The sequence below is a fragment of the Arvicanthis niloticus genome, chromosome 13 (assembly GCF_011762505.2).
Source record: "Arvicanthis niloticus isolate mArvNil1 chromosome 13, mArvNil1.pat.X, whole genome shotgun sequence".
NCBI lineage: Eukaryota > Metazoa > Chordata > Mammalia > Rodentia > Muridae > Arvicanthis > Arvicanthis niloticus.
This window is the reverse complement of record NC_047670.1, coordinates 22,705,874-22,731,056: the sequence shown is the minus strand read 5'-3', so window position 1 is coordinate 22,731,056 and position 25,183 is coordinate 22,705,874. Positions and strand designations below refer to the sequence as shown.

The window sequence follows — 25,183 nt, the reverse complement described above, 5'->3', positions numbered from 1 at the left end:
GTTAGCCTTTAATATTCTAATGCCATCCTTTAAAGGGCAACAATACATTCTGTGTCTGGACTCTATCCATGTTCTTTTGCTTTCTGCATATTAACAAAGTGTTCTGAAACTGGATATGTTTTGCTTTTAGCCCTCAGCAAAATGATCAATGACCTTTTGCATTTGGTTATATTAATTGAGCCAGCTGAAAGATAAACTGACTTGGTAATTAAATAAATCTTAATGTAGCCAAGCTTCTGTGCTTGGGGACTCTGGGTTTTCTTTCTGTAGAGTATTCTGCATTGTTTTGACATATGTCTGAACGTTCAGTTTTGGAAAGATATATAAAATCAGTGTGGGGCTTTGCATACCATAGTGTGAGGTCATCACTAGGGTTTAAAAGTTGAATGACGGAACTGGAAAGGTTTTGGAATCAGCTCAAGATCAGTTAAAATACAATAAAAGTGAGCAAAAGCTGAGTGATGAGTCATGGGGGAGAGACTGTGGGCTGTCAGACTTTGCACTCTACATCACCTATGGATCTCTTGACAGGAAGCCATGCAGAAATGTGAATCCATGAGTCTCTGGACTTCCCCTGTCATCCTGTATTGAATGATTGAATACTCTATTAGAATCATCATATTGGCAAGAAGAAGACAGAGTAAATTCTGAGTTTTACTTTGATTAAAATATCCATAAAAATTTTGTTAAGATTCCTAATAGAGAATTTTTAAAATTGTATTTAGTAATATGTTCTTTCTCAAGAGATAGAGCTTGAGGGAAAGGGGCAAACTGATAGATGGTTTAAAAGTATAGGTTTATGAAAGTGGTACACTCAATATAAAAATTGTTTGTTTGTTTCCTCCATGATTCTAGAAGGGGTTGAGACAAAACAGTTTTCCAAAAAACACAAACAAAGACATGAAACTGGAATTTAAGCCGGGGGTTGGTGGTCCACAAGAACAGAAGGACTACAACGTCTGCCATCGGAAAGACACAAGCATTGAAGTTATATCTAGATGTAATTATGTGCAGCATACAGTGTGATTTTTCTCTGGTACACCTGCAGTTCCCCAGGAAAATATTCAAATGTAACCCAATGCAAATATGAAAATGCTCCTGTGAGAAGTAGACTGAGCTTCACACAGATGTCTGATACAGGATAACTGTGAAGCCAAAGCACATGAAGAGGGAGAGTTGATAGGACTTGGAGCTGTGCAAAACTGAAATCCCATGCTAACTCACACAAACGCGCTCTCAGCATACAAGAAAGCTGAGTGCCTGCTGTATAGGGAATGTAGAGTAATTTTTTAACATAATGTTGTATAAAATGGCAACACAAGATGGATGCTGAGAATAATAATATGCAGATTAGAGCAGAAAAATAATTAAGACATATGACATAATTTGTAATGATGTATGGGACATGTATATGTATTTTTTCAAATACATGTGCATTGAGGAGGATACAACTGTTAGCGTAAAATTAATATGTCCATGATTGAGGGCTACTGTGAAAGGACATGCATATTGGACATCACAATCTTTTTCTTGCTACTAAATGCCTTAAATTTTAAGAAAGCATTTTTCCTGATCCTTTCAAAACAAACAAACAAACAAACAAAAAACAATAAACAGAAAGTCTGAGATTAAAAGTGATAGAGGCTCTATGTCAGAAGGAAGCCAGCATAAAATAAGCTCTTATTTCCAAACAGGGCTGCATGCTTAAAGTACATGACAAGACTATTTCTATTTTCACGGTGATACTAAATCCTGTTGGGACATGTTTTTAAATATTTCTTATTTCAGGATTCTTTTGTTACAAGCGTAAGCAACTCCATTCTACGTAACATCTGTAGCTAGGCTCAATGCAAAACTTTTCATGATACTAGCAACTATTGTTGTGTGGCAGTTTCAGAATTGATTTTTTAGTCTTGATAGCACTGCCTGATGAATGGCTGTCTCTTCTGTTGCTTGGATGTTTTCTTGTTCACAGGAGGTGGATATTTAGAAACATGCTGGGAAAGGAAAATCTCAGCTTGCAGCACTGAGATTCAAATTACAGTAACATCTGAATTTAGAAAATAAAATGTCATTCTGATTTGATTCTTTTTTTTTATGAAGCCCCACATTTTATCTGCTGTGCTTTTGGTTTGCTATTGTGCCTTTCCAGGTGTTTGTCATCTCTTCCAAGTAGGAGACTGGCAAACCACTGCCTCATGCATCTTACTTCAGATTCCTTAGTTTTGCTCCTTAGAACATGGTTACCAAATCTGGACATGTTTCTGCTTGGGACCAGGCATAGAGATGCTAAATGGTCAGGGCATCTGGCTTCTTTGTCTGCTAGCCGTTAACACATCTCTACAGATAATGATACTTTCTGAAGATGATGTTTTCCCAATCTCGACTCTTTCCCATGCTTTCCTGGCTATATGCTCGTGATCTAGCAAGGGGTACATTGTAGACTAAAATACATATAAGGGATTTGTTGCCATTTATTCACCCAATCTGAGCTGGGAAACCAGTCTTAAAATGTAAAATGTGAGTGACAGAGGAGAGGAAAGGAGCGATGATTTATAAAGAGAAGGAAAGCTCTCAAAATAGTCAAGAGTATTGTGGGTCAAGAGGGGTCATTTAGGTTTTATTTTTGCTCCTGAAACTCTTGGGCAACATCTTTTATCAAAAGACTGACTGTGTCCTGGAAGCATGCAGCTCCTTCTGTACCCATGTTTCACTTAAGGTAGACAGGCTGTACCTTGGTGGGACCTGCCAGTGTCATGTAGCACTCATGTGCTACAGAGTTAATATTCTGGCTGGCCTAGAAGAATACACAGATAGAAACTACAGCTGGACATGTTTAATGCTCTCAACAAACCTCAAGTTGAACTGTTTTTCATGATTTCAGCTTCATTTACTTTGCAATTTTTAGACAGGGTCTTATGTAGCCCAGGCTGGCCTCTTTCTATCCTCTTGCCTTCACTTCCCAAGTGATAGGATTACACACATGCACCATCCACCCCAGCTATATTTTAGCTCTCTAATGTGCTACACACATTATGAGAAATCAAGAACTGAATATTACTTCAAGTTGCAACCCAACATTACTCAAAACTCTTTTGAGTTTTGATGTCTGCATTTAAGATGTGGAATTGGATGTGTGGTGACTAATCAGAAAGAAGATATGAAAACTGAAAGTATCACATATTTTCAGTGTAAGAGATATTTATATTTACTGTCCTCTCATGAAATCTGCATCCTTGGCAAGGGGTGAACATTGTGTTGACCAAATATACTGAATGAAGCTTTTTGCCTTTGTCTTCTTCTTACCTGTTTGAGGAGAAATTCATCTGAGTCTCTAAAGCCTACTAGGCAAAGCAGCACTTGGGAGGCCTAAGTATGTGGTCTAGGTTTTGACACAAATTTGTACACAACAAAGTCCTCTTTGGATGATATGGTCTAGGTTGCTTTGCATATTATAGTGATTGAAGAGACAGGGTATTAAGACAGAAATGGATTCTATTTCTAGTTCTACCCATATTGGTATGTCAGGGAACAAGCCATTTTACTCCTCTAAGCACCACTCCTCTGCTGTGAAATTGAAGGAAGTATGGAATATCAACAAACCAGACATGCTGCAGAATACCTTGGATACCCAGAACCCTGGAAGTAGAAGCAAGAGCATCATAAGTTCCAAGCTGGCCTCTACTACATAAAAGAATCCTTCTCAGAACCAATAAAATATAAGAACACATGAGCTCACATATGCAGAGAACCATTATAAATAGCTTGCTCGATAAAAAAAAAAAAACAGCTAAATTTATAATAGTTAGATTGGTAAGATTTTTCTCTTGAATGTAATAGAGACATGGAAGAATTATCAAAATAATAAAGTATCAAAACATAATATATCTTAAACACAGCACTAGCTACTCTGTTGAACTATATAAGCTTTAGAATATTTATAAGATATGTATTTCCTTTGTTTTATGGGTAAAAAGAGACCAAAGTAAGTTAGTATTTCTGGAGAGAAGTGTGAGTATTAATGTTTTCTCAGACTGTAGCTTTTTCTCTTCCACTGCCTTACTGTGAAGAGGAAAGAGTTCAGTGATGCTCTGCTCAGCCTTTCTACCTTCACAGAATCCCAGGTGATGCTCCTTGCTTCTGTCTCATCCACACATCACTATCATGCTGCATCTCCTTTCTTCTCTGGCTTGTAAACTATTGATGGCAGGTCTAACATTTTGGGTATGTTTTTAGCTCCACCCTAAAACAAGTTTTGGCATTAAAATGATTGCAATTAAAAGTTAAAGTTAGAAGAGAAGAAAAAAAAAAAAGAAGAAGAGATTCTTTTGCAAAAGAAAAGTGATGAATCAGACCATGTATGTTGATTCCCCCAAAAGGCTTTTGGAGGGATAGTTTGTTATTGTAGGAAAATGAAGAATTATTGGGTATATTGTTATAAAGAATTCAGGAAGATTAAAGATTCAAGGAAATTCTAACTTGATGTGACTCACGCTTAGATGACTTTCATTACTAAAAGTTTATTGATGCTATGTCACTATAAACCAAGTTGAGATGAAATTTGCCACCAAACATTACAAATATCATTCTGACAGCTGTTTTCATTTTGTTTATATGTCTGCTGTCACTTTCTATCAGTTGTGGTTTCTCTTTTACTCAGAAGTTGTAGAAATCTGTTTCTCCCAAGTGCCACCCTGCATGCATACATGATAACTTTGTTTTCTAGAGTTTATTGATGTAGGATTATCTACTCCAATGAGTAAGGCACCTTCTTTAGGGAGATTCAGAGTTAAGTTTAAGGAAATGATGTACATGCTAAATGACATTGACTCATTTTCAAATAGTACTGTGCCTTAAGGCTATTTTTTAAAGTCTTTTATCTAACAATTTATAGGTCTATGATATAGATTAATAATTACAGATCTGAGCTCTGGGACCAAAGTTTGCAATTTAACTTTTAAGCACTGATTTTCTAGCAATTTCTAAATTTTGTCATGGCAACACTGTGCTCTTTTTCTTTTTAAACAAACATGGTGTCTACTTTTCTAGAAAAGGAAGAACTCCAAGAATGATTATATAAGCACTTGTATAGAAACAAGCACATGAAGCTTTGGAAAAGACACATTTCCAACTATTGGGGGGTGGTGCACATCATAATTCTTAGCAAGCCAGGAACTCAGCTTTCCCACCAAGCTCTTGTAATTTACCAGTAGAAAAACCTCAGCTAGTTCACAGCAGCCATTGTGGGTTAACATCCTGGCCAGAACACTTAGTGGTTAGTAGACCCAGGACATTAATGCTTCTAGTTTTCACCTTTCTTCTCAGTAAATGGTGACAGAGGTTTATGTCCTTCCTAGGGTATTGTGCAGAGAGGAGCAATGATACAAGTGCCCATATCAGTCTTTTAGAGAGTATAAAGACTGGAGAAGTCAAAGGAATCATTAGAAAACATCTTACTTATTGTGTTTCAAGCTCTTTCGGAAATATTTCACATATATTGGTACATTTAATTTCTATAACAGCACATAGGAAAGTACCATGATCACTTCCATTTAGAAAATAAAAGAACTCAGGCTTCACTTGTGATGATAAAACCAGCATCAAAGACAATCAGAACAGACCCAAGTGTCAATATCAGCATCCTTTCATCCACAAATGTTAACAAAATGTTTAGGTAAAGGATCATTTAGCCAACCTCTTTTGGCCATAATTGTACCTAATGGTCCCTATTCCAGCATCAGGGAGTGTCTCAGCTCTTAATTAGAGCACAGAAGGTATTTTCTTTTAGAATATATGTTAATACATTTTATAAAATAAAACTAAATGGTATTACTAATTCCACACTCTTTGCTTAAAAGTCAAATGACCTCTGTAGGGCAACCTGCTGTGCTAATGGTGTAGCAGTAGGAAAGACTTGGTTGCATTTCAAGTATTGATTTTTTTCATGTGTGCATATAAAATCAAATCTCAGGATACTTAAGAATACTGTCATTTTACAAAATGACAACTCTCCTATTTCATTCTCTTCTTATTTTCCTTATATTCATAAGTTTTCCTCACAAAATTATGTCTTACATCTTGGCATAGTATGTGTGTTTACTTATTTATTTTCCAATTCTCTTTCCTAATAGAATGTGTGGTTCATAGGGTGAAACTTTGATCACAGTTTTGATATTAGTTGATAAAATATTTAAGGAGATATTCAACACTTTTTTCGGAGAATGACTAAATTATGCTCCCATGTATATAAGGAAAAGTTTCATTTCCTTGGACAAATACAACCTACTCTGTCTTTGTCTCATATTCAACACACTGTTAACAGGAAGAAGAATGTGGGTTTGTGGATGAAAGGTTGTGATTACATACTAGAATTAGATTTCTTGCCCTTTCAGTTTTGAGGACCTTGAAACTGTTAAGCCTCAGATCTACTATTCTCTAGTAGGGGCAAATGAAATGGGATGGGAAAGCTTCTTAGCACCATGCCTGGCACACAGTAAGGACCCAGCAATGTTACCTACCATAAAGGTGAACACATGCCGGATGCCTGATGCCAGTGCAAGTGGGCAGACAGCTCTGCACATGGCACTCAGATAGATAAGTGGGACGAGCTAGTGAAGGAAGACTGTAAGCTGGACCGTTTCAACAGTAGGTCTTAAACTGGGATGAAGTTGCATGAGAGGGGTTTTAAGAAGAAAATTAGAAGGCTCTCCAAAAGGCTCCATGCTCTAGGAGAGCCTACAATGTTGCCTTACCTTAAGAATTTGAATAAAGCTACTCTGTTTTAAGTGATTGGAAGTGCAATAAATGTTGAAAGCAAGTGTAGGACCATGAAAGGTAGCCTGGTTTCTAGTTGAACACAGGCTGGAAATGTGGGTGACCCTGAGGGACGGCAAGTGTTTCTCCATGCCCCCAGACTCCAGGCTCCTGACACAAGACCTCCTTAGATTTGTGTCCTTTAGTCATGTAAGGCCAATGCCCCTAGACCCTCCACAGTTAGAGGACATGACCACAGACCACATAGACTCAAGACAGATCTCCATATTAATGAGGTACCTAAAGGCCAGAAGGACTTAGCCAATTAAGCATTCCTTCCCAGACCCTCCTCCCTGCAAAAGGTATTTAACCTCAGGTTCACCCTAAAAAAACAGGGTAAGGTTTTACTCATCCATGCCATGACAATAAAACCTTAAAACCATGGACTGCCTCTTTTCATCAGGATCTTCCATGGGGAGCCATAGAGAGGGCGTTCACCTACAGAGTCTTAGGCTTCTCTCTGCTCCCAGTTATGACCACCAAGCCAAGCCAAGCCAAGCCAAGCCAGCCACAGGCTGAACAAGCCAAGGACTATCCCTGCAGGACCCAGCTGGAGTGCTCTCCCCTGCTGTTCTCAGCTCTTTTGACACTTCTGGGCACTTGGGTGCCCAAGAGCCCGAGAACCAGACGGTTCCTGGCTGCCCTGTAGACCAGGGGACCCTTGAACCTCAAACTGTACTCCCCCACCCCTGGATCTGTGTCCCCATGGCTTCACATAGCTTGGCAATGGCACAGTCAAACATCCTGCATCCCATGTCATGCCTTCCTGAGAAGCCCAGACTTCTGACACTCTGCCCCCTTAACCCAACAAGCGAATACATTAAAACAGAAGAGATTCACATCTTTATGATGAGTATAACTATGTCAAACACATGCATGATTGGCTAGCTAGTACACAAGAAAATCACTACTTGCTCCACAGGATCTTCTGCTATGGTCACCAATATTTGACCATTTACTAGGCTGTTTTACTTCTCAGTGCTAACATTTAGTTTCTTTTAGGGAATGTGTCTTTGTGAATTTTATGCTTGCTGGTCATTCATTATTCTTCAAGGTGTTTTTATTACAAATTGTGGATGTTTCTAAAAGAATAAATTCCTCATTGTTCCCAAATATCTTGATTCTGTACTCAATTTAAAAGAACACATATTCAGCAATCACTAAGATTTGTTTGAGGTAAGTTATCACAGCCCATGAGTTTGTGTATTTTATTGCTGAAGCATATAAAGAAAATACGTTTTCTTCTAGTACTTGAGTAGTAATTACTTGACGTATTGTTTTAAACTCATGAGTGATTTTTAAACTTATGTATACACACGGATATTTGTCCATTTAAAAATGTGATTATGATGGGGGAAATAAGTCTAGTGCAATGCAACATTATCTGGAGTATTATTCTGAGCAAGTGGATGCGGACAAGGAGCAGCCAGTAATAGACACTGATACTCATCAGTTTAAAAGGTCTGGTGGACCACAGCAGTTTCCAGCCCTTCCAAATTTGGACCTGCTCTGGATTTTGAGCAACAGAAACAAAATCAGGAGCAATTCCTGCAGGAATAAACAGACATCCTGAGGTGCTGAAGTATGCGAGTGATGCACAGACAGAGAATGAGTCTGGGCTCATTTCTCTAGTGTGCTCCGTGCTTGCTGTGAGGTAAACACACAGAATATGCTTGTCTGTGAACAAGGAGCGAAGTGCTCTTGAAGTAACCTGCTTTATTAAGAGCATTTATGAATCATGGCGCCACATACCTTTGAGATGAAGTCGGAAGCAAAGTCAAGAACTGTGGACTTTTATTCCAAGTCTAATTTATTCTAAGTGGGTCTCCTGAATTCTTCAGAGGCAAGGAGAAAGACCCAAGACTTCTGTGTTCAAGAGAGAACCAGCTCAACACTGGACATCTTCTGGAGAAAGGAGAGTCCTCTCTTAAGACCTGGGGGTGGGTGGATGGGTGGGGGAAGTGTATTTCTTTCTGTGGGTTTGTTTCCCTTTTAATTTAGAGGGGGATTTGGACTTTATTGATTTAGAATTAGGGCTTCAATGGAACTTTTTAGCAAATACAGAGAGCTGGACCCTGTGGTAATGCATCCGATCTGATTCAGTCTGTCCCCTCCCCTACCCGAAGTGGGTAGAGTGAAATTGTACTAACTGTGATGGATTCCTTATGCAGGAGAGAGAGGTAGCTTCAAGGATAATACCAACTTAGCTGATGGGGAACAAACTGCTTCATCCAAATATGGTTGAGTGGGAGTAAGTTCAGGATAGGTCCATGGGGAGGCAAGCATTTACAAGTCATTAATAAATTCAGATGTCCAGTAATTTGTGGTGTTACTAGCTCAGTTTTTATAAGCATGAATGGGATTTAAGTCTGTGGTCATGCTATCATTATCCCCGAAGTGCTGGGATTGCAGGTGGCAACCAGAGCATTAGCGTGCCAGTGCTGGAGATTAAAAATAAGGTTTCATGCCCTCCAGGCAGGCTCTCAACCAGCTGAGCCACCCCCAACCTGCTTAGGGATAAGGTTGCACACAGCTCTGACAGTATGGTCTATGAGTACCTCTTGCCAGCGAACGTGGGCCAGAGACAGGGTTTTCCCTCTCCTGTTTTCTACAATGGACAGTTGTGTCATGTTCCAATGTATACAGATAATTCCTTTTATTCTATTGGCTCGTTCTCATTAAGATTTATAAGGCTTAGATTTTTCTGTCTTCAGAGGTAGAGCAAAATACAAACAACAACAAAAAAAATGTTGCCTCACTTCTCCACATCACCACCATTCCTTCGTCGATCAGGCTTGTGCGTGGCTTCTCTCTCAAGTTTGCCTCAGTTCTCTATGGAGTCTGCACTCACAATATTTGGGTGTTTCTCAGTGCTTAACTCTACAGTTTTCTGACGATGACTGCTGAAACAGTCCCCTCCTGGCTTTCCTCCTTACACGCAGTACTATCTTCTCTCCTCACGCTTTCTCCACTCCCAGAATTCTGGCTACTTTCAAGGTTCTTTCCTATACTCCAGCATTTCCACTACGATTGAGCCTGTTCTTGGGCCATCATTCCATCTACACGCTGCTTGCTCAGAACTCTGTATTTATAGGATAACTGTTTCTTCTGACCCCTAAATCTGAGCTCTAAATCTATATTCTTGACTGTGTCTTTGTAGACTCTAAATCCGTAATATGCAAGGCAGGTTCACTCCATTGAAATCTTTTGTCTTCTATTAACCGTTTATTTGCTAAAGCACACTCTCAAAGAAGGATAGTGATAATTAATGGTTATTGTTTCCATGTTCCAAACACTATGACTAGTGATTGCACGGATTTTGGACTAATCCTAATTATTTTTGAACAAAGGTATTACCATTATCATCTTCTGGACAGATGAGCAAACTGAGGCTCAAGACTGCTAATGAAGTAGACCATATAACATTGAAGGGGATCTGGCACAATGCTATAATAGTCTAGAATTCATGCTTCACAGCTGTCATACCTCTTTATCTCCCGATAGTCCAATATCACCTTTCGACTCTTTTTCTTTCTTTCTTTTTCTACCCATCTATTCACACTAAATTCATTAATTCTATTCCAAAAAAATTCATGTCTTTCCATCCTTGCTGCCATTAATTTTATTTGGGTACCCTCTTGCACCATGCCTCACATGGCTCAGATATTTTCTAAATAATGCCTTTGACCCTGGCTCTCAATTGTTTTCCTATATTGAAAAAAAGAATGATAGCCATAGATCTTGTGACAACATAATTTTATTTGCCTTGCAATCTGAGAGTGATTTATCTAGCCTTTCAATTTTGTCCAGCACCCCCAATAGACAGGATAAAGACCATTCCCAGTCCCTTTATTCTCTTAAGGAGCCATTGGTGGTTCCCTGGCAGGGTCTTCCAGGACTTCTCATTGTTACTTGGATAGTTTCCTTTGCTGAAACGGTCATCTTTCCATCCCATCCCATCCACAAATGTCTATTAACTCACACGGCTCATCTTAGAAGTACTACTTTTTCTATAGCTCCTTTGTTGCACACTTCTTCCCAGCCACTACCATGAGATTCTTATTATTTTAACTCTTAGCATTTTGTGGATTTAGTTATTATGGTGCTTTGAATAAGAATAGTCCCCGTAGGCTCATATGTTTGAATGCTTAGTCATCAGGGAGGATTGTTAAGAGGAATTAGGATGTGTGGACTTGTTAGTGGAAGTGTGTGTCACTACAGATAGGCTTTGAGGTTTCAAAAGACCAGACCCAGTATGCTACTTTTCTTTCTGCTTGTGGATCCAGACGTAAAGTCTCAGCCTTTCCTCTAGCGCCGTGTCTTCTTCTATGCTGCCATGCTCCCTATCGTGATGAAAATGGACTAAATCTGTGAAACTGTAAGCAAGTCCCAATTAAGTGCTGTTTTTTATAAGAGCTGCCTTGGTTATGGTGCCTCTTCACAGCAATAGAACACTGACCAAGACAGCTATTACTTCACTTCCTTTCTTTTGACTAGATTGCAAACTTCCAGTGAGCAGAAATTTCCTCATTCAGATTTGCAACATGATGCCTGGCATAGTAGGGCTTATTTTATTAAATTATAGGTGAAAAGAATTGTGGATCTCTCCAGGAATTGTAGATTTGTTTTTATTTCCAATGATTACTCCCTCACATAACAATGTGCTGGGAGAGATTGTAACCAGACCATGTTTCATGCAGAGTAAGGCCTCCTCATTCCAGTGTGGTTAGTTTATATAGACGACCTCACTTGACTGATTTTAGCACTGAAAGATATATAATTGATTCTTAAAGAAATTCCTCGCATTTTGTCCTGGTACTGTATAATCTCTAGCTAAAAATTTCTCTTATTGTATGACTATTGCTCTGAGTCCATTTTCATCTTTCTTGATAAAATATGAAATGAATCAGGGCATTCTTAAAAAAAAAAAAACTCTGTCTCATTCAAATATTTGCAAAGTAGAAGCACTCCAAGCTGAGCGCTATCAGAGGAAGTGTGATGATGTCATCAGCCCTTCACGGTCTGTCACTTTACGATGTTCAGAATTTCATATGGTCTCAGCATTGCTTCACTTTAGTGTGCACAGTCTCATGATGACACCACATCTCTCACTGGGTCACTTCCTGAGCTAACCAAGCTTCATGCATAAACACATTGAGCTCTCACACATTCACAAATATCCATAAAACTCAAGCAATAACGGCTGCAAATGAAAATACATGGGGTACTTTGATATTCTGAGCCACTATATTATTATGCCTAGGGTAGTCCATGTAGAGTATACAGCCCAAAGGGACTTGTGTTGTTTATATAGGCCACATGCAACACTTTATATATGATTATCACATATATTACACACATATGATTAACACTTTATATATATTATGTCCAGGGTAGTCCTAAAATGCTACATATATTTGTTTCAACTATACTCTCTCTACCTCCTTCCCTCCCTCCTCCTCTCTCTCCCCCTCCCAGTCTGCACTGCTCTATTAAGTTACCTACCTTTCTTTCTTTTCTTCTTTTAAGAGTTGGGCATATCCTATCTTTTACTCATTATGTCAAATTTCTCTCTGATTCATCATTCTTTTCTGCTCCTCAATTAGAGAATCATTTAAGTAAAAACCGCAAGGCATAAAGTTGATACTGTGTGTGTGTGTGTGTGTGTGTGTGTGTCCGTCCTAGTTGATGTGGTTAAATCTGTGAAGAAGAGATAAATGCAAATAAAGAATGTTCTCTGTTTTCATTCTGTGCTGTATGCAAGATTACTACATTTCAGCTAAGACTTTGTCTTCCTTACCTGTCAAACTGCTGGTTTTGGTTTTACATATTTCTCGCTTGCAGTCTTTCCTTCTCATCTCAACTATTGCTTCTTACATCAAGTCTTACATCCTTCTTGCTGGATTGCAAAATCCTCATTTCTGGCTCTTTGATTCATGCTGACTAGGCCATATAATTTTAAGAACTAAGTTTAAGTCCCATTTTCTACTGTCACTAGGAAAGGCTGTGGTGGCTCCCCAGTGCTTTATGACCAAGTTTAGATGCCTTCAGATGAAACAAAATGCCTTATTCTTGGTACCTTGGCTACACAGATGACCTCTGCTCCTCTGAAAGTCTTTGCTTTCTGTGTTGACTTGAGACACTGGCTTATTTTAAGAACAGGAGCAGGTCTTACTGCTTCTGAGGATACTTCTCCAGCCTTAACTGCTATAGTCGCTCCTTTATTGATGCTTCTTCTGTGTACTATAAACCTTAATGTCCTACTTTCCCCTGGTTATTAGTGTCAATCTTTTACATCTTACAGTAAGTTCTATGCAGCAGTGACTGTTATTGCTTTTCTGAAATAGTGCCTGGCTTGAAATTGGTGCTCAACAAATGATTATCGAATTAAAAAAAAACAACAGGTGAGCAAAGCCATAAAACATGTTGAGGTTTTCAAAGACAGACAAAAGGGAAATATCTCTATACTATCTATCTATCTATCTATCTATCTATCTATCTATCTATCTATCTATCTATCTATGATGTGCATGAAGTATGTTAAGAAAATTACTCACTGGGGGACATTCCCATTCACTTGGATCTACTACTGTCTTTGCACTGATGCTCAATATGCTTTATCTTCCTTAGGTTGCCATTACTTTTCTCCTTTGCACCTTCTGTTCAAAGTAGCTCCTTCATTTAGGAGAGGATTTTTAAAGCCTGTGGGATAGGCAACTAAATTTTGTATTACAAAGTGAATTGTTTTAGTCTGCGGTGTTTCTGAGTTGGGCTTGTCGGCATTGTAAGGAAAAAAAATCCTAAAAAAGACTTACCTAATAACTTCATCATTATTCAGTAATTAGTTCCACTTGTGTTATCTTGAAATGCAAGGAAGGATTTAATTGAAGAGATGCAAATTTTACTTAAAATTAGAGAAGGATTGGGCACACATAGGTAGTATTTTCACTTGGGGCAAAAGAGTGTTGGGCATGACTGAGGCCTGAAGCACTCGTGCATCTAGTTTTTATATTCCTACTTATATTGCATATGAAAAGTGTTGTCTTTAAGGTATATTCATACAAACAGATATATGTGGGAAAATGAGGGGAAGGACTTTATCTTTACATTTGTTGATTCATGTAGTGAAGTTACAATAAGCGAGGTCAACAATGTTAAGATGGTTATGATGTGGAAATGGGAAGAGAGACTGGCAACCTGCTCTTGCAAAGCCTGTATTCCCAGGCTACAGTTTATCACCATATCCTTACACTTGGAAGACTTACCATATTCCACGTTCAGTTCTGAACATAGTAAAGGGTGAAAGTTCTTACTATTAAGGACATTAGGAGATATAGAAAACAGACAAGTTATTAAAATATGCAAAATACTGTAGAAGCACAGGAAAAACCACTTTATGTGTACTGCTCGCTGGGGAATCAGCTCTTCAACTCTGCCTAAGAATTTCAGGAAAGGCTTTAAGGGGTGCATGAGAGATTGATTTGAGATTTAAAAGACAATTGGGAAGCTGCCAGTGGAAGGATGTTCTGGCTGAGAACAGAGCATACTCAGAGAACTGAAAATAATTCAGTTCTGCTGGAGCATAAAGTATAAGTTGAGAGAGCCATGGGAGATGAAGCTGAAAGTTATGGAAAGGTGCCAGGATTTTATTTGTTATGCCAGGTAGTTTAAATGTTAGGCTTGAGGGAACCCTAAAAATGATGTTTGATAATGTAACTCTGCACGGGAGAGATCATTTAGTGAGCCATGTGCAGAGTAGTTGAGCGGAGTAGAACAGGAGTCAGAGAGACTAGTGCAGTGTGTATTAAACCAGAACAGTGAGAGGCAGTGAATCTGCACAGTGCTAGTGTTGGGGGAGAAGTGGGTCAACCCTGAGAGTTACCACGAGGACCGCCAGCTCTTTACTACTGCTTAAGTTTAGGTTAGGGGATAACAGGAGTAAAACGTGTTTAGACAGACTCCCCGGCTTCTGGTCTGGAAACATTAAATAGAGAAGAGAGAAAGATATAGATTTGTAAAGTGGAGAATGAGCTTAATTAGATCTACGAATCTGATGTAAACCTATGATGTCCAAAATGCAATCATCAATATGAACCAGAAGATGTCTTCTCTAAAGCTTTATATTAAAGACCTATAAGTGGTGGGATTAAGCATGGGAATAAGCATGGGAAAGTTTATGGAAAGATTCAACAGCGTCATAGAGGGTATTGACTGAAGAAAAAGGATTCTTAAGAATAGCTTGTTTTATGATCTGCAGTGGTAAAGGCATCCCTCTTTTGTAGAATATACATATGTTTGACAGTGAAATCTTGGCTCAGAGCTGCAAATCCAAAATTTGCAAACAAACAGGGTGTACTCATCTAGGAGGAAGGACACAAAGCACACAGCTGCAGAGGTTATCATTTCGTACATTTATGGGAACTGTCCTTGAAACAGTATATGAATCAGGAAATGGAAGCTATTCTTTTTTTTCTTTTTTTTTTTTTTTGGACAGGGTTTTTCTATGTAGCCTTTGCTGTCCTGGAACTCACTCTGTAGACCAGGCTTGCCTCGAACTCGGAAAGCCACCTGCCTCTGCCCTCTGAGTGCTGGGATTAAAAGCACGTGCCACCACCCTCAGGCGGGAAGCTATTCTTTATTAATAAAATCAAAGTGGCACACTTAGCTATATGTGTGTTCTGACAAACTACTTGTTTTTTTTTTTACTTAGAAATTTATATATATATATTATATAATATATATAATATATGTATATTTATATACATATATATGTATATATTATAATATATATGTATATTATATATACATATATATAATATATATAATATATATTATATATTATATATACATATATATGTATTATATATTATATATACATAATATATTATATATATAATATATTATATATATTAATATGATATATATAATATATATGATATATTATTATATATATATATATATATATATATATATATATATATATATATTGGTATGAAGATAGTTGAATTCACATGATTGGAAGAACGAAAACAATTAAAGGTGGAAGGTAAGCCTGTGTAAATAGCCCCAGTAAATCTGGGGAAACTTCAATGAAGGATCAGTGCTGAAAAGCTCACTATGCTTTAAAGGCCTTGTAAGGCCAATCACTGGCTAAGTTCCTGGCTGGGAGAGAAGATTACATTATATTGAGATATTACATTAGATGTGAAGCAAGGGGAGGTGGGGTTGTTCTCTAAAATGTGAATGCAGCTGCCAACTGCATGAGTCATGAAACCTAAAACCTTTGTGTTCCCAGCTCCTACATCTAAGCCATTCCACTATTACTCCGCTGCCTCTGTCTTTTGTTTTTGTTTGTTTGTTTATGTATTTAAATAGAGTCTTGAGGTGTAGGCTGCTGAATCACTCCACTGGCCTGCCTTACACTTGTCTTCGTGTCTCACCTTTCCAGTGTGGATATTGCAGTGTTGCACCACCACACAGGGGTTGCTTTGTGTTTTGACAAGGTTGCTTCTTTCTTTAAAAAATATACACACACAAACAGACACACACACTCACACACTCACATGCACACTCACAATTTTTTGAGATTATAATTATGTAGTTTTCCCCTTCTCTTTCTTTCCTCTGGCTTCTCTTATATGTCTTTACCTTGCTCTCTTTCAAATTTATCACCTCCTTTTCTTTAATTGCTGTTACATGTGTGTCTCTCTGTGTGTTTGTGTGTATTTAGAAATATATATATAACAGGAAGCTATGTATTACATATATTTGGCAAAATATATATGTATGTATATATAAAATATATATAACTTGCCTCCGTCTGTATGATATTATTTAGACATTCTCAGTTCTCTCATTAGATATTAGATAACCAACTCATCTCTTCTAGTCTTCCCTGGAGAAAATCGTCTTCCTGCTTTCAGCATTCCTTACTTGCCGGTAGTTCTTTGTCTAGAGTTGAGGCCTTGTGAACCTTCCACCTTCCATGTTAGCATGACTAGAACTACTGGTGTCTTCCTTGTTGTTTCTTTTAAGAGAACACATTGGACTACCAAGAGGGCTCAGTTGGTAAAGAGTTTGCTGCACAAATATGAGAACCCGAGTTCAGATCTCCTGCATCCATGTGTGTGGTTGCTTGTGTCAGTTACCCCAACACTATAAATGCAAACAAAGACAGTGCATCTCTGGATGCTCACTGAACAAAATGGGTGAGCTCTCTTAGGAAGTGAACCTGTCTAAAGAGCAAGACAAGGAGCAACTGAAGGAGATATGCTTTGTCTATCTTTGGACTTCAGACACACAAGCATGCATATATTTGTACATCACCACACACACACACATACAAGCATGTACATATTTATATACCACTGCACACACATGTATGTTTTTATACACCATGAAACACACACACAAAAGCATGCATATATTTATATACCCCCACACATGTACATATTTATATACCACTATATATACACAGATAAGCATGCATGTATTTATTTATATATTTATATGTCACTATACACTCAAACACATGCATGTACCTATTTATATATGTACATACACACACACACACACACACACACACACACACACACACACATACTTGCATCACAAATAGGGGTGGTTAACATTAGAGACAGACTGGAGAAAGGCAGAAAGAGAAGAGAGCAGGCACATTAGAACCTTTACTTCCGTGAAAAATACCAACTGTCTAGGGCTGCTTCAGAGCAGAGCAGAAAGGTGTCAGGAAGATTTAATTCCTGAAAAGCAGCTGACAGGTGGGGATAGAGCAAACACAAATTTTGTCTGGTGCATCTCACTTTATTTCCACAACAACTCTACAAGTGAATTTTTTTTTTTTTATTTTTACCCATTTTATGGGTGAGAAAACTGGGTCTTAGAAAAACTGATTAAGTTGTGATTACTTCTACTATTTGTGTTCTCTTTAAAATCTTTACTTTTAATACTTTGGGAGTAAAAATGAGAAGCAAGCATAAATAATATAGGCTATAATAATTTAAAGTGATCCAATTAAAGTAGAAGAAAAGAAATATAAGTAATGGCAGTGGTGGTCTTTGACAGAGAGTCGCCTTTTCCTCATTCCTAATCCCCCAATCGTCCCACAATACACTGTTACTTCATAACTTCCTAATCACTACCACCATCATCAGCGTCATCCCCAAATGGCATGTGTTACTTTAGAGAGGGAAGCTCCTTTTGTTTTGTTTCATGGGATTTCAACATATGTTTCTAACAAAGCAGAGATGTCTGAAGCGCTTTATAGAAAGAAGAGCTGGTATTTTAAAGGCTGGATTAATAAAAAAAAAATCTGTAATAGAAATGAATAGACTTTCTCAGAGCTTCTATTAGGACTAGGTCACTCTAGTTTCCCACTCCCTATACTGTAAGACAGGAGGAATGGCTAAGTGGTGGGACTGAAAACAAAACCAGAAACCCACTCTGTAAGACACCTTGCATATCCCTGCAGTCCATGGAAAGTAAATATTTGAAATGAGTTTGTTTATTGACAGTACAGAATTTTAACGAAAGGGTAGGAATTTTACCAAAAAGGTCTTCTGTGCTTCCAAACATTTTAGATTCAATAAATTATGCAGAAATATGCAGCCAAAGATGGTGATAATCAGTGATAGAGACTGTTTCTCTTCACAGTGCTGAACATGGGAAGCAGATGCACTGAGGGAGCTTGTGGCTCTGTGTAGGCAGAGCTGAAATGTAACAAATGCCACCCTTTAAACACAGGCAAACCACCTACTGTGAAACAAAACGCTGATTCAGTCAGGCAATCTTTACATACCTTCTAACCACAGAGTGGAGTAAGGTTGGATTTAATTGATCTCAACTCAGGGGTTTATTAAAATTCAATCAAATCATTGAGTAATGGAAAAAAAAGTTTGAATCTAGACCTTTTACACTGGAGATACAAGTAAAAAAAATGAATAAGCAAAGAAAGCATCATATTTTTCTTTCACAGAAAATAACTTTTCTCTTTCTTTCTTTCTTTCTTTTTTTTTTTTTTTTTTTTTTTTAAATGTAACCCTCTAAATTGTGTCCATTTGATTTTAGTAACTTGGCTAGAAGGACCTGGACCCAATAAGTATTTATTAAAATGTAAGTTACACTTGTCTAAAAGAAAAAAAAAATCAGAGAGAAATAGTAAAATAAACACCCTTGAGTTATAGGACATAGAGATTTTAACCTTATGAAGAATTAAGAAGTGATTTTAGAAAATGGAAAGTCCAGAACACAGGTTATTAACTTTGGAACAAGCAGACCCTATTCATAGCTGTGATCCCATTCTCTGGGGCTGCCACTGTCCACCCAAATATGAGCCTGCTACTATATTGCATAGTCTATATGTGAGCCTGCTACTATATTGAATGGTACTTTTAAAAATCCCTATGTCAGACATATTATTTACATTCCTTTAAATTCTCTCTATAGATCAGTGGTCCTCAACCTTTGGATGGTGACCCTTTTGGGGGTCACAAGACCCTTTCACAGTGGTGGCCTAATACCTTCAGAAAACACAGATATTTACATTATGATTTAAAACAGTAGCAAAATTACAGTTATGAAGAAGCAATAAAAATAATTTTATGGTTGAAGTCACCAAAACGTGAGGAACTCTATTAAATGGTCACAGCATTAGGAAGGGTGAGAACCACCACTATAGAGAATCTTACTTTTGCTTGTAACACTACCAGCTGCCCTCAGGGGTCACTTTCAGCCTCTCCATCTCATCTTGTACCCTTCCAATCTTCCTCATCCTGAGCTGCCAGTTTCTCATGTCGAAACACTACCTTGTTCTCATGCCTTCCATTTACACCCTTTGAAAAAATTGTGAACATGTAACATAATTATCAATCTAAAGCACATTATTAATGCTGATAGGTGCAAATGACTGTAATTCAAAGAAAGGACATCAGATCAGACAAACAAGCTTTTAAAAAATTATAACCAGAATAGAAATATGAGTATAAGGAATGCATTTTCTAACTGACCTACCTTGCTGCTAATATTAACTAATGTTTGGTCCCTAATTAAGATGTGCATATTATGTATTGTCATATTGTATTTGTTAAAATTTGTCTATATAGAAGGCCAATTTATCTTTCACCATTTCCATGAATCAATCTTTGATTAATGGCCAGCTATACCTTACATTAACATAGACACTATAGCATTGCTGTCTACGTTCAGAAGCAAAGACTTGGTAGTAGTTAGTCATGAGTTCCCTTTTGTCTTCATAATACGTGTCATGTGGATCAAGTGTCACATGTCATTTAGAATGATGCATGTATTTTCTTTAACTAGGGCTCTCTTCACTGCAAACATCTTTACTTTTATAAGTTTGCTCTGCCATGTGCATGTATACACATATCACAATTTATCCAGTCACAATTCATAACATATTAGGTAACCTAGAGTTTAAGAACTTACAGTATGGAAGGTCTACTTACATGCTTCTAAAAGCACAGTCAGTTTTTTATGTGCATAAATAGAATTAACTGTTTCTTCTTATAAAAAAATATAAAAAAATCAAGTGATTTGAAAGGAACTATATTGTTGATTCCATGATTTCTTTTTTCATTATGAGAATATTTACTTCATATTCATTACAAATAGAGAAAGAGAAGAAGCTGAGTGACAGGCTCATAAGTATCTCAGGACAGTCGTGCAGACACAAACAGATGATTATATGCTATAGAGCCATCTATTTTTGCAATGTCTTATACATGAGGTGCTTTAGTCACTAATAAAACCACCATCCCACTGAAGCCACATGCACATTAGGTTATATGGAAGCATAAAAGAATTCCAATTATGCTAAGTTAGCAACCCCACATTAAAAATTGTTTATAACTCATGCAATTTGATGTTGGCCATTCATTTGAATCCCCCCCCCCCCCCGAGGTAATTTCATTCCCAGCTCCTGCATACTAACATTACTTGGAAAGCTCTATAGAAAAGGGTTAGGGAATCATCTCTCATCAAGGCCAACCAAATAAAGCTGACTGCCTGTCTTTTGTGGAAGTCAGTTGTGAGTAACTATACAATGCAAGACAAGTTCCATTATTTTGACTCACTAACCTATTGTCAAATTCTCTTGGTTAATGTGTAGTACAGATCCTGAAAAGTAATTCTTTGTCATGCAACAGAAATTTTCCCTACAGAAGTCTGAAGAGTTCTGAATGTTCTGATACCATTTTCAGAGAGGAACATGTGTTTTAAATCAAGGTCTCTGGGGTTCTGTCTACAGTCCCTCATATCTTAACATGAAACTGCTTCCTGTCAAAGTGCTATCAAATCCCTCCATTTAATTTTAGATCTTCAGTTGATCCAGAGGTATGTTTAATATGCAAAGCAGAAGCTTATGCTTTGAGACATCTGCATGATTGTATTTTGCTTCTGCCATCAGCTAAATAGGACAAAGTTGATCCCATCTCACAAAAACTCTATTTCATATTTCCTCTCTTGACTTGGAAGTTCAGCTTTGCTTACCTGCTTCCTGGAAGATACAGTGCTATTGAAACATCTGTTGGTGGCATTTAAATTCAAATTCTTGTTCTGATGGATTGAGTCACTTTTCCACATCTTCGAGTTTTCTTTAGGGTCTGAAGGAATGGGGTTTAAGAAGAGGATTCTAGCTATAAATCCATAAAGCACAGTGGCCAGGATCATTGGAACGACATAAAAGACACCAAAGTCCATTAGGTAAATAGGCGAGTAGTAGTTCCTAGAGATCTTGTAGCCACAGGATACCACAATAGCATCTTTGTAGGTACTGATATTGAGATCCAGCAGGAAGAACCAGAGCATACAGTAAATGGATGTGAAGGCCCATACAAAGATAATGATTTTTTTGGCTCTGGAAAATGTGCAGAGAAACTGGGCTTTGATGGGGTGACAGATTGCTATGTACCTCTCAATGGTAAAGGCTGTTATTGAACATGAGGATGCATTAATTCCTAAGTACTGGAGATATGTAATACAGAGGCAGCCAGCATAGCCATAGACCCAGGAACCATAGATGCTGTCGGTTATGTTGGGGAGGCCTGCAGCCACCAGAACCATGAGATCCGCCACAGCCAGACTCACCAGGTAGCAGTTTGTAGGGGTTCTCATGTGCTTGGTTCTCATGACCACTAGGACTACCATGATGTTGCCCACAATGCCCAGTCCACAAATAACGACCACAAGTAAGATGGTGACCACCTGGTACTCAAGGGCCACAGCTGCTTGTGGCTGGAGCTCGGTTTGGTTCAGTTCACTGACAGTATCATTCTCCATCTTCAGTGGCTTGAAGCTTCTCTGACACAGAGACTCTTTAAAACATCTTTCCAGCCTTCACCCTTTTGTTGTTTGTTTTTGTAGTAGTTCTTTCCCCTGTGAAAAGCCACACACATGTTCACTCACAATCTCTCCATTTCCGATCAAGTCACACTCACAGGAAACTCATTTTCTCTCTTTACACCTCTGAGTGTTTACACTAGTGGGCTGCCAATGCACTTCTGAAAACTCCTTCTTCTGTTTATTTGTTAATCTTTTGCAATTCTAGGCAAAGTGAAGTATTGTTTTGACCACATCACATTTAAAGTAACGACTTAACAACTCTCTCTTCACAGGGAAAAACCTTAAGAAAAGAGAAGCAGAACGGTGTCCTGTTTTGAAACGGGGTCCAGTTGGAAAAACAAAAACAACAAATAAACAATTCTAAACTACCAAAATCCAAAAATGTGCTAATTGCAAATACAAAGAAACCTCTCAGATGCTCTGGGAAAGTACCGTGAAGAAAAAAAGGAATCACAGGAAAAAGCCAAAGGGTGCAATAGTCAAGCCTGGTAGGAATTTATCTATTGCTTCCAGCTCTTAGAAATGAAGCATCATTTGGTATAAAATAACAAGGTTTTGCACCTAACTTCCCCATGCTCCAAGTCCCTAATCTTAGTAAAAGACAGTTTCCTCTCTTACCTCTTCACTCTGTCACGCTGCCTGCTTCTCTGCGTAGATGAAGTGTTGATAGGTCCAAGTTTCCAGTCGTGCAGAAGAAATCTTGTGCAGTCTGTCCGGCAGGAAGACCACTTAGCAGAGGCTCAGTCTTCAGAGCGAGCGGCAGTTCCTCTAAACCCTCACATCCCTTTTCAACTCATGACAGACCACACAGCCGCAGTAACAGAAGCAGCAACAGCAGGAGCAGCACTGAGGCTGTCAAACCATAGATCGTCCCTTAATGAGAGTGTTCTCTCTCTCTCTCTCTCTCTCTCTCTCTCTCTCTCTCTCTCTCTCTCTCTCTCTCTCTCTCTCTCTCTCACACACACACACACAAGTGCTAGTCAATCCTAACTGCTTCAGAATCTTCTGTTGAAAAATTTACTTTTAAACATGTGGCTGGCACAGTGCTCAATGTACAAGGCTGATCACAGATAAAAGGATCTGGAAACGGCTGAGCTTGTAGGTGAAGATGCTCTAAGTTCTGCAGAAACTCTTGTGCCTGAGCTGCTCTGAGATATATTTTCCTTCTTGCTTAATGGGATTTTAGGAGGTAGCAAAACCCGGGCAAAAGCCCTTAAAGCTTGCAGTAGCTGCTCGCTTTGAAACTTCTCTCTGCTATGGAAACCTTTGTACTGTTTTGCCACTAAACCAGTACACCTGCTCCCTTCTATCATTTTATATGAGTGAAAAATGAGTTAAAATTGATTTTAAACCATTGCAACTGTGAGCTTCTGAGGCTCACATAAAAGTTTTATTTTTAAAGAGTGACTTGAAGACTTGGAGTAGGGGTGTATACATGCAATTGCAGTGGTCAGGAGTCAGGAGGGCTGTGAATTCGAAACCAGTTTGGGCTATATCTCAAGACCTTGTGTCATGAACAAACAAGCAAACAAACAAAGAAAACAAGAAAATAAGATTAACAAAATCCACCTGTGGAAACTTGTAGTACTCTGAGGCCCTCTGCTTGCTGCGGGTACCTTTGTCCCTTACATTATGGCCTGAAATGCCAACCATAGGACCTACCCATGAAAGCTTTCTCTCAATCATGCTTCTAGGAGGGACAATTATCTAGTGAAATTCTAACCAAGAGCCCCTGCAGTCCCCAGTGCTTGAGATGAAATGTGCTATGCACTCAATGTCGTTTTAGAAAAGCACAAGCTAGTCTGATTTTCAGCTCTCTAAAGCCACCTGTGGCAAATCTATAACATGGCTTTTCTCCGGATTGAATACATCAACTGCTACTGTTTTTGTGCTTTTGCCTGACCAGTGCACAATGAGAAAGAGCCTTTAGCTGGACTCCCAGCATGGGGCACCAATTCTCTATTTTACAAGATCAGATCCTCCTCAGGAGAGGAGTCTATTTTAAGTAGATAGGACCACTAGGACATCAGAACTGTGACCAAAGCCAAGTAGCAATGATACTGAGGCAATGTTCAGAGCCACAGTGAGTGACCCTACCTCATGGAGGAACACATCAGAACCCAGTTCTTTCCCCAAATCAGATGGTGTTACAAATTTACAGTGCACAAGACACATTTATCCGTCAGGTATGTATTGTTTGGCCTGAACAAGACCAGCTCACATGTGATTTAAAACAATTAGATTATTTTTACCTTTCAAAATCTAGAAATTACATATTAAAATCAGATTTTTTTTTCTCATAAAAATTCAAAGGGTCACGGTGCTGATGGGCCGACAGTCCTGCATGAAGCTTAACTGACAACTGGCAACTGTGAGTGAAAGGTTGTCAGAGTCCTTGATGTAGAATGTGATCTCTCCCATCCTCCACATGCCCCACCACCTTCTACCCACCTGTTACACAAGTTACCCTTTTCTCAGTAATCCTACATGTATGACCTCTGTCAGTATTTGAGTTTTGGTCTCTGAATCATTCCTTAATTTTTAGAGAGAAAAGGAGGACACCAGTCAAGCATACAATCTTTTATCCTGTGCCTGAATATTCGTTTGTTCCTTCAACTGGTTTAATAGACTGACCCTTTCTTCCTGGTCTACAGGGAAGAGATTACTCAGAATGGTTTCTTTCTTGTCTTTTAATCGGGATGAAAATGCTTTCTATGAGGGAGGCATTGTCTCCCTACTTTATCCTGACTTCACTACTTCAAATTAAAAATCCTACTTCAGAAAGCAAATCTTACCTTCTCATTCTCCCAGGGCCTTTATTCAGCACTCAGATCTCATAGGTGGTGTGTTAGGAATACTGTTTCTTTTTCCTGTATAATGAGCACTTGCAGGGGAGTAGGCTTTTTCAGTTCCACCTCCATGCCAGATCTTTTCTATTGCCATTCCTCAGCATCTATGTTCTGAATACATGCTCAGCTTCTTCTTCTATACCTCT

At 38.4% G+C, this 25,183-nt stretch overlaps 1 protein-coding gene across 1 annotated transcript in view; it reads right to left on the bottom strand.

The window, feature by feature from the left end:
* The window catches only part of Trhr (thyrotropin releasing hormone receptor), a 34,095-nt gene extending 10,958 nt beyond the window's left edge, over nucleotides 1-23,137 (bottom strand). The window contains exons 1-2 of the mRNA XM_034516822.1: nucleotides 22,807-23,137; nucleotides 21,337-22,221 (exon numbers count right to left, since the gene is read on the bottom strand). Coding sequence (XP_034372713.1) covers nucleotides 21,337-22,125 — 789 coding nt within the window. The 5' untranslated portion in view covers nucleotides 22,126-22,221; nucleotides 22,807-23,137. The remainder of the gene's footprint in view (nucleotides 1-21,336; nucleotides 22,222-22,806) is intronic.
* Between the last annotated feature and the right edge of the window lie 2,046 nt (nucleotides 23,138-25,183).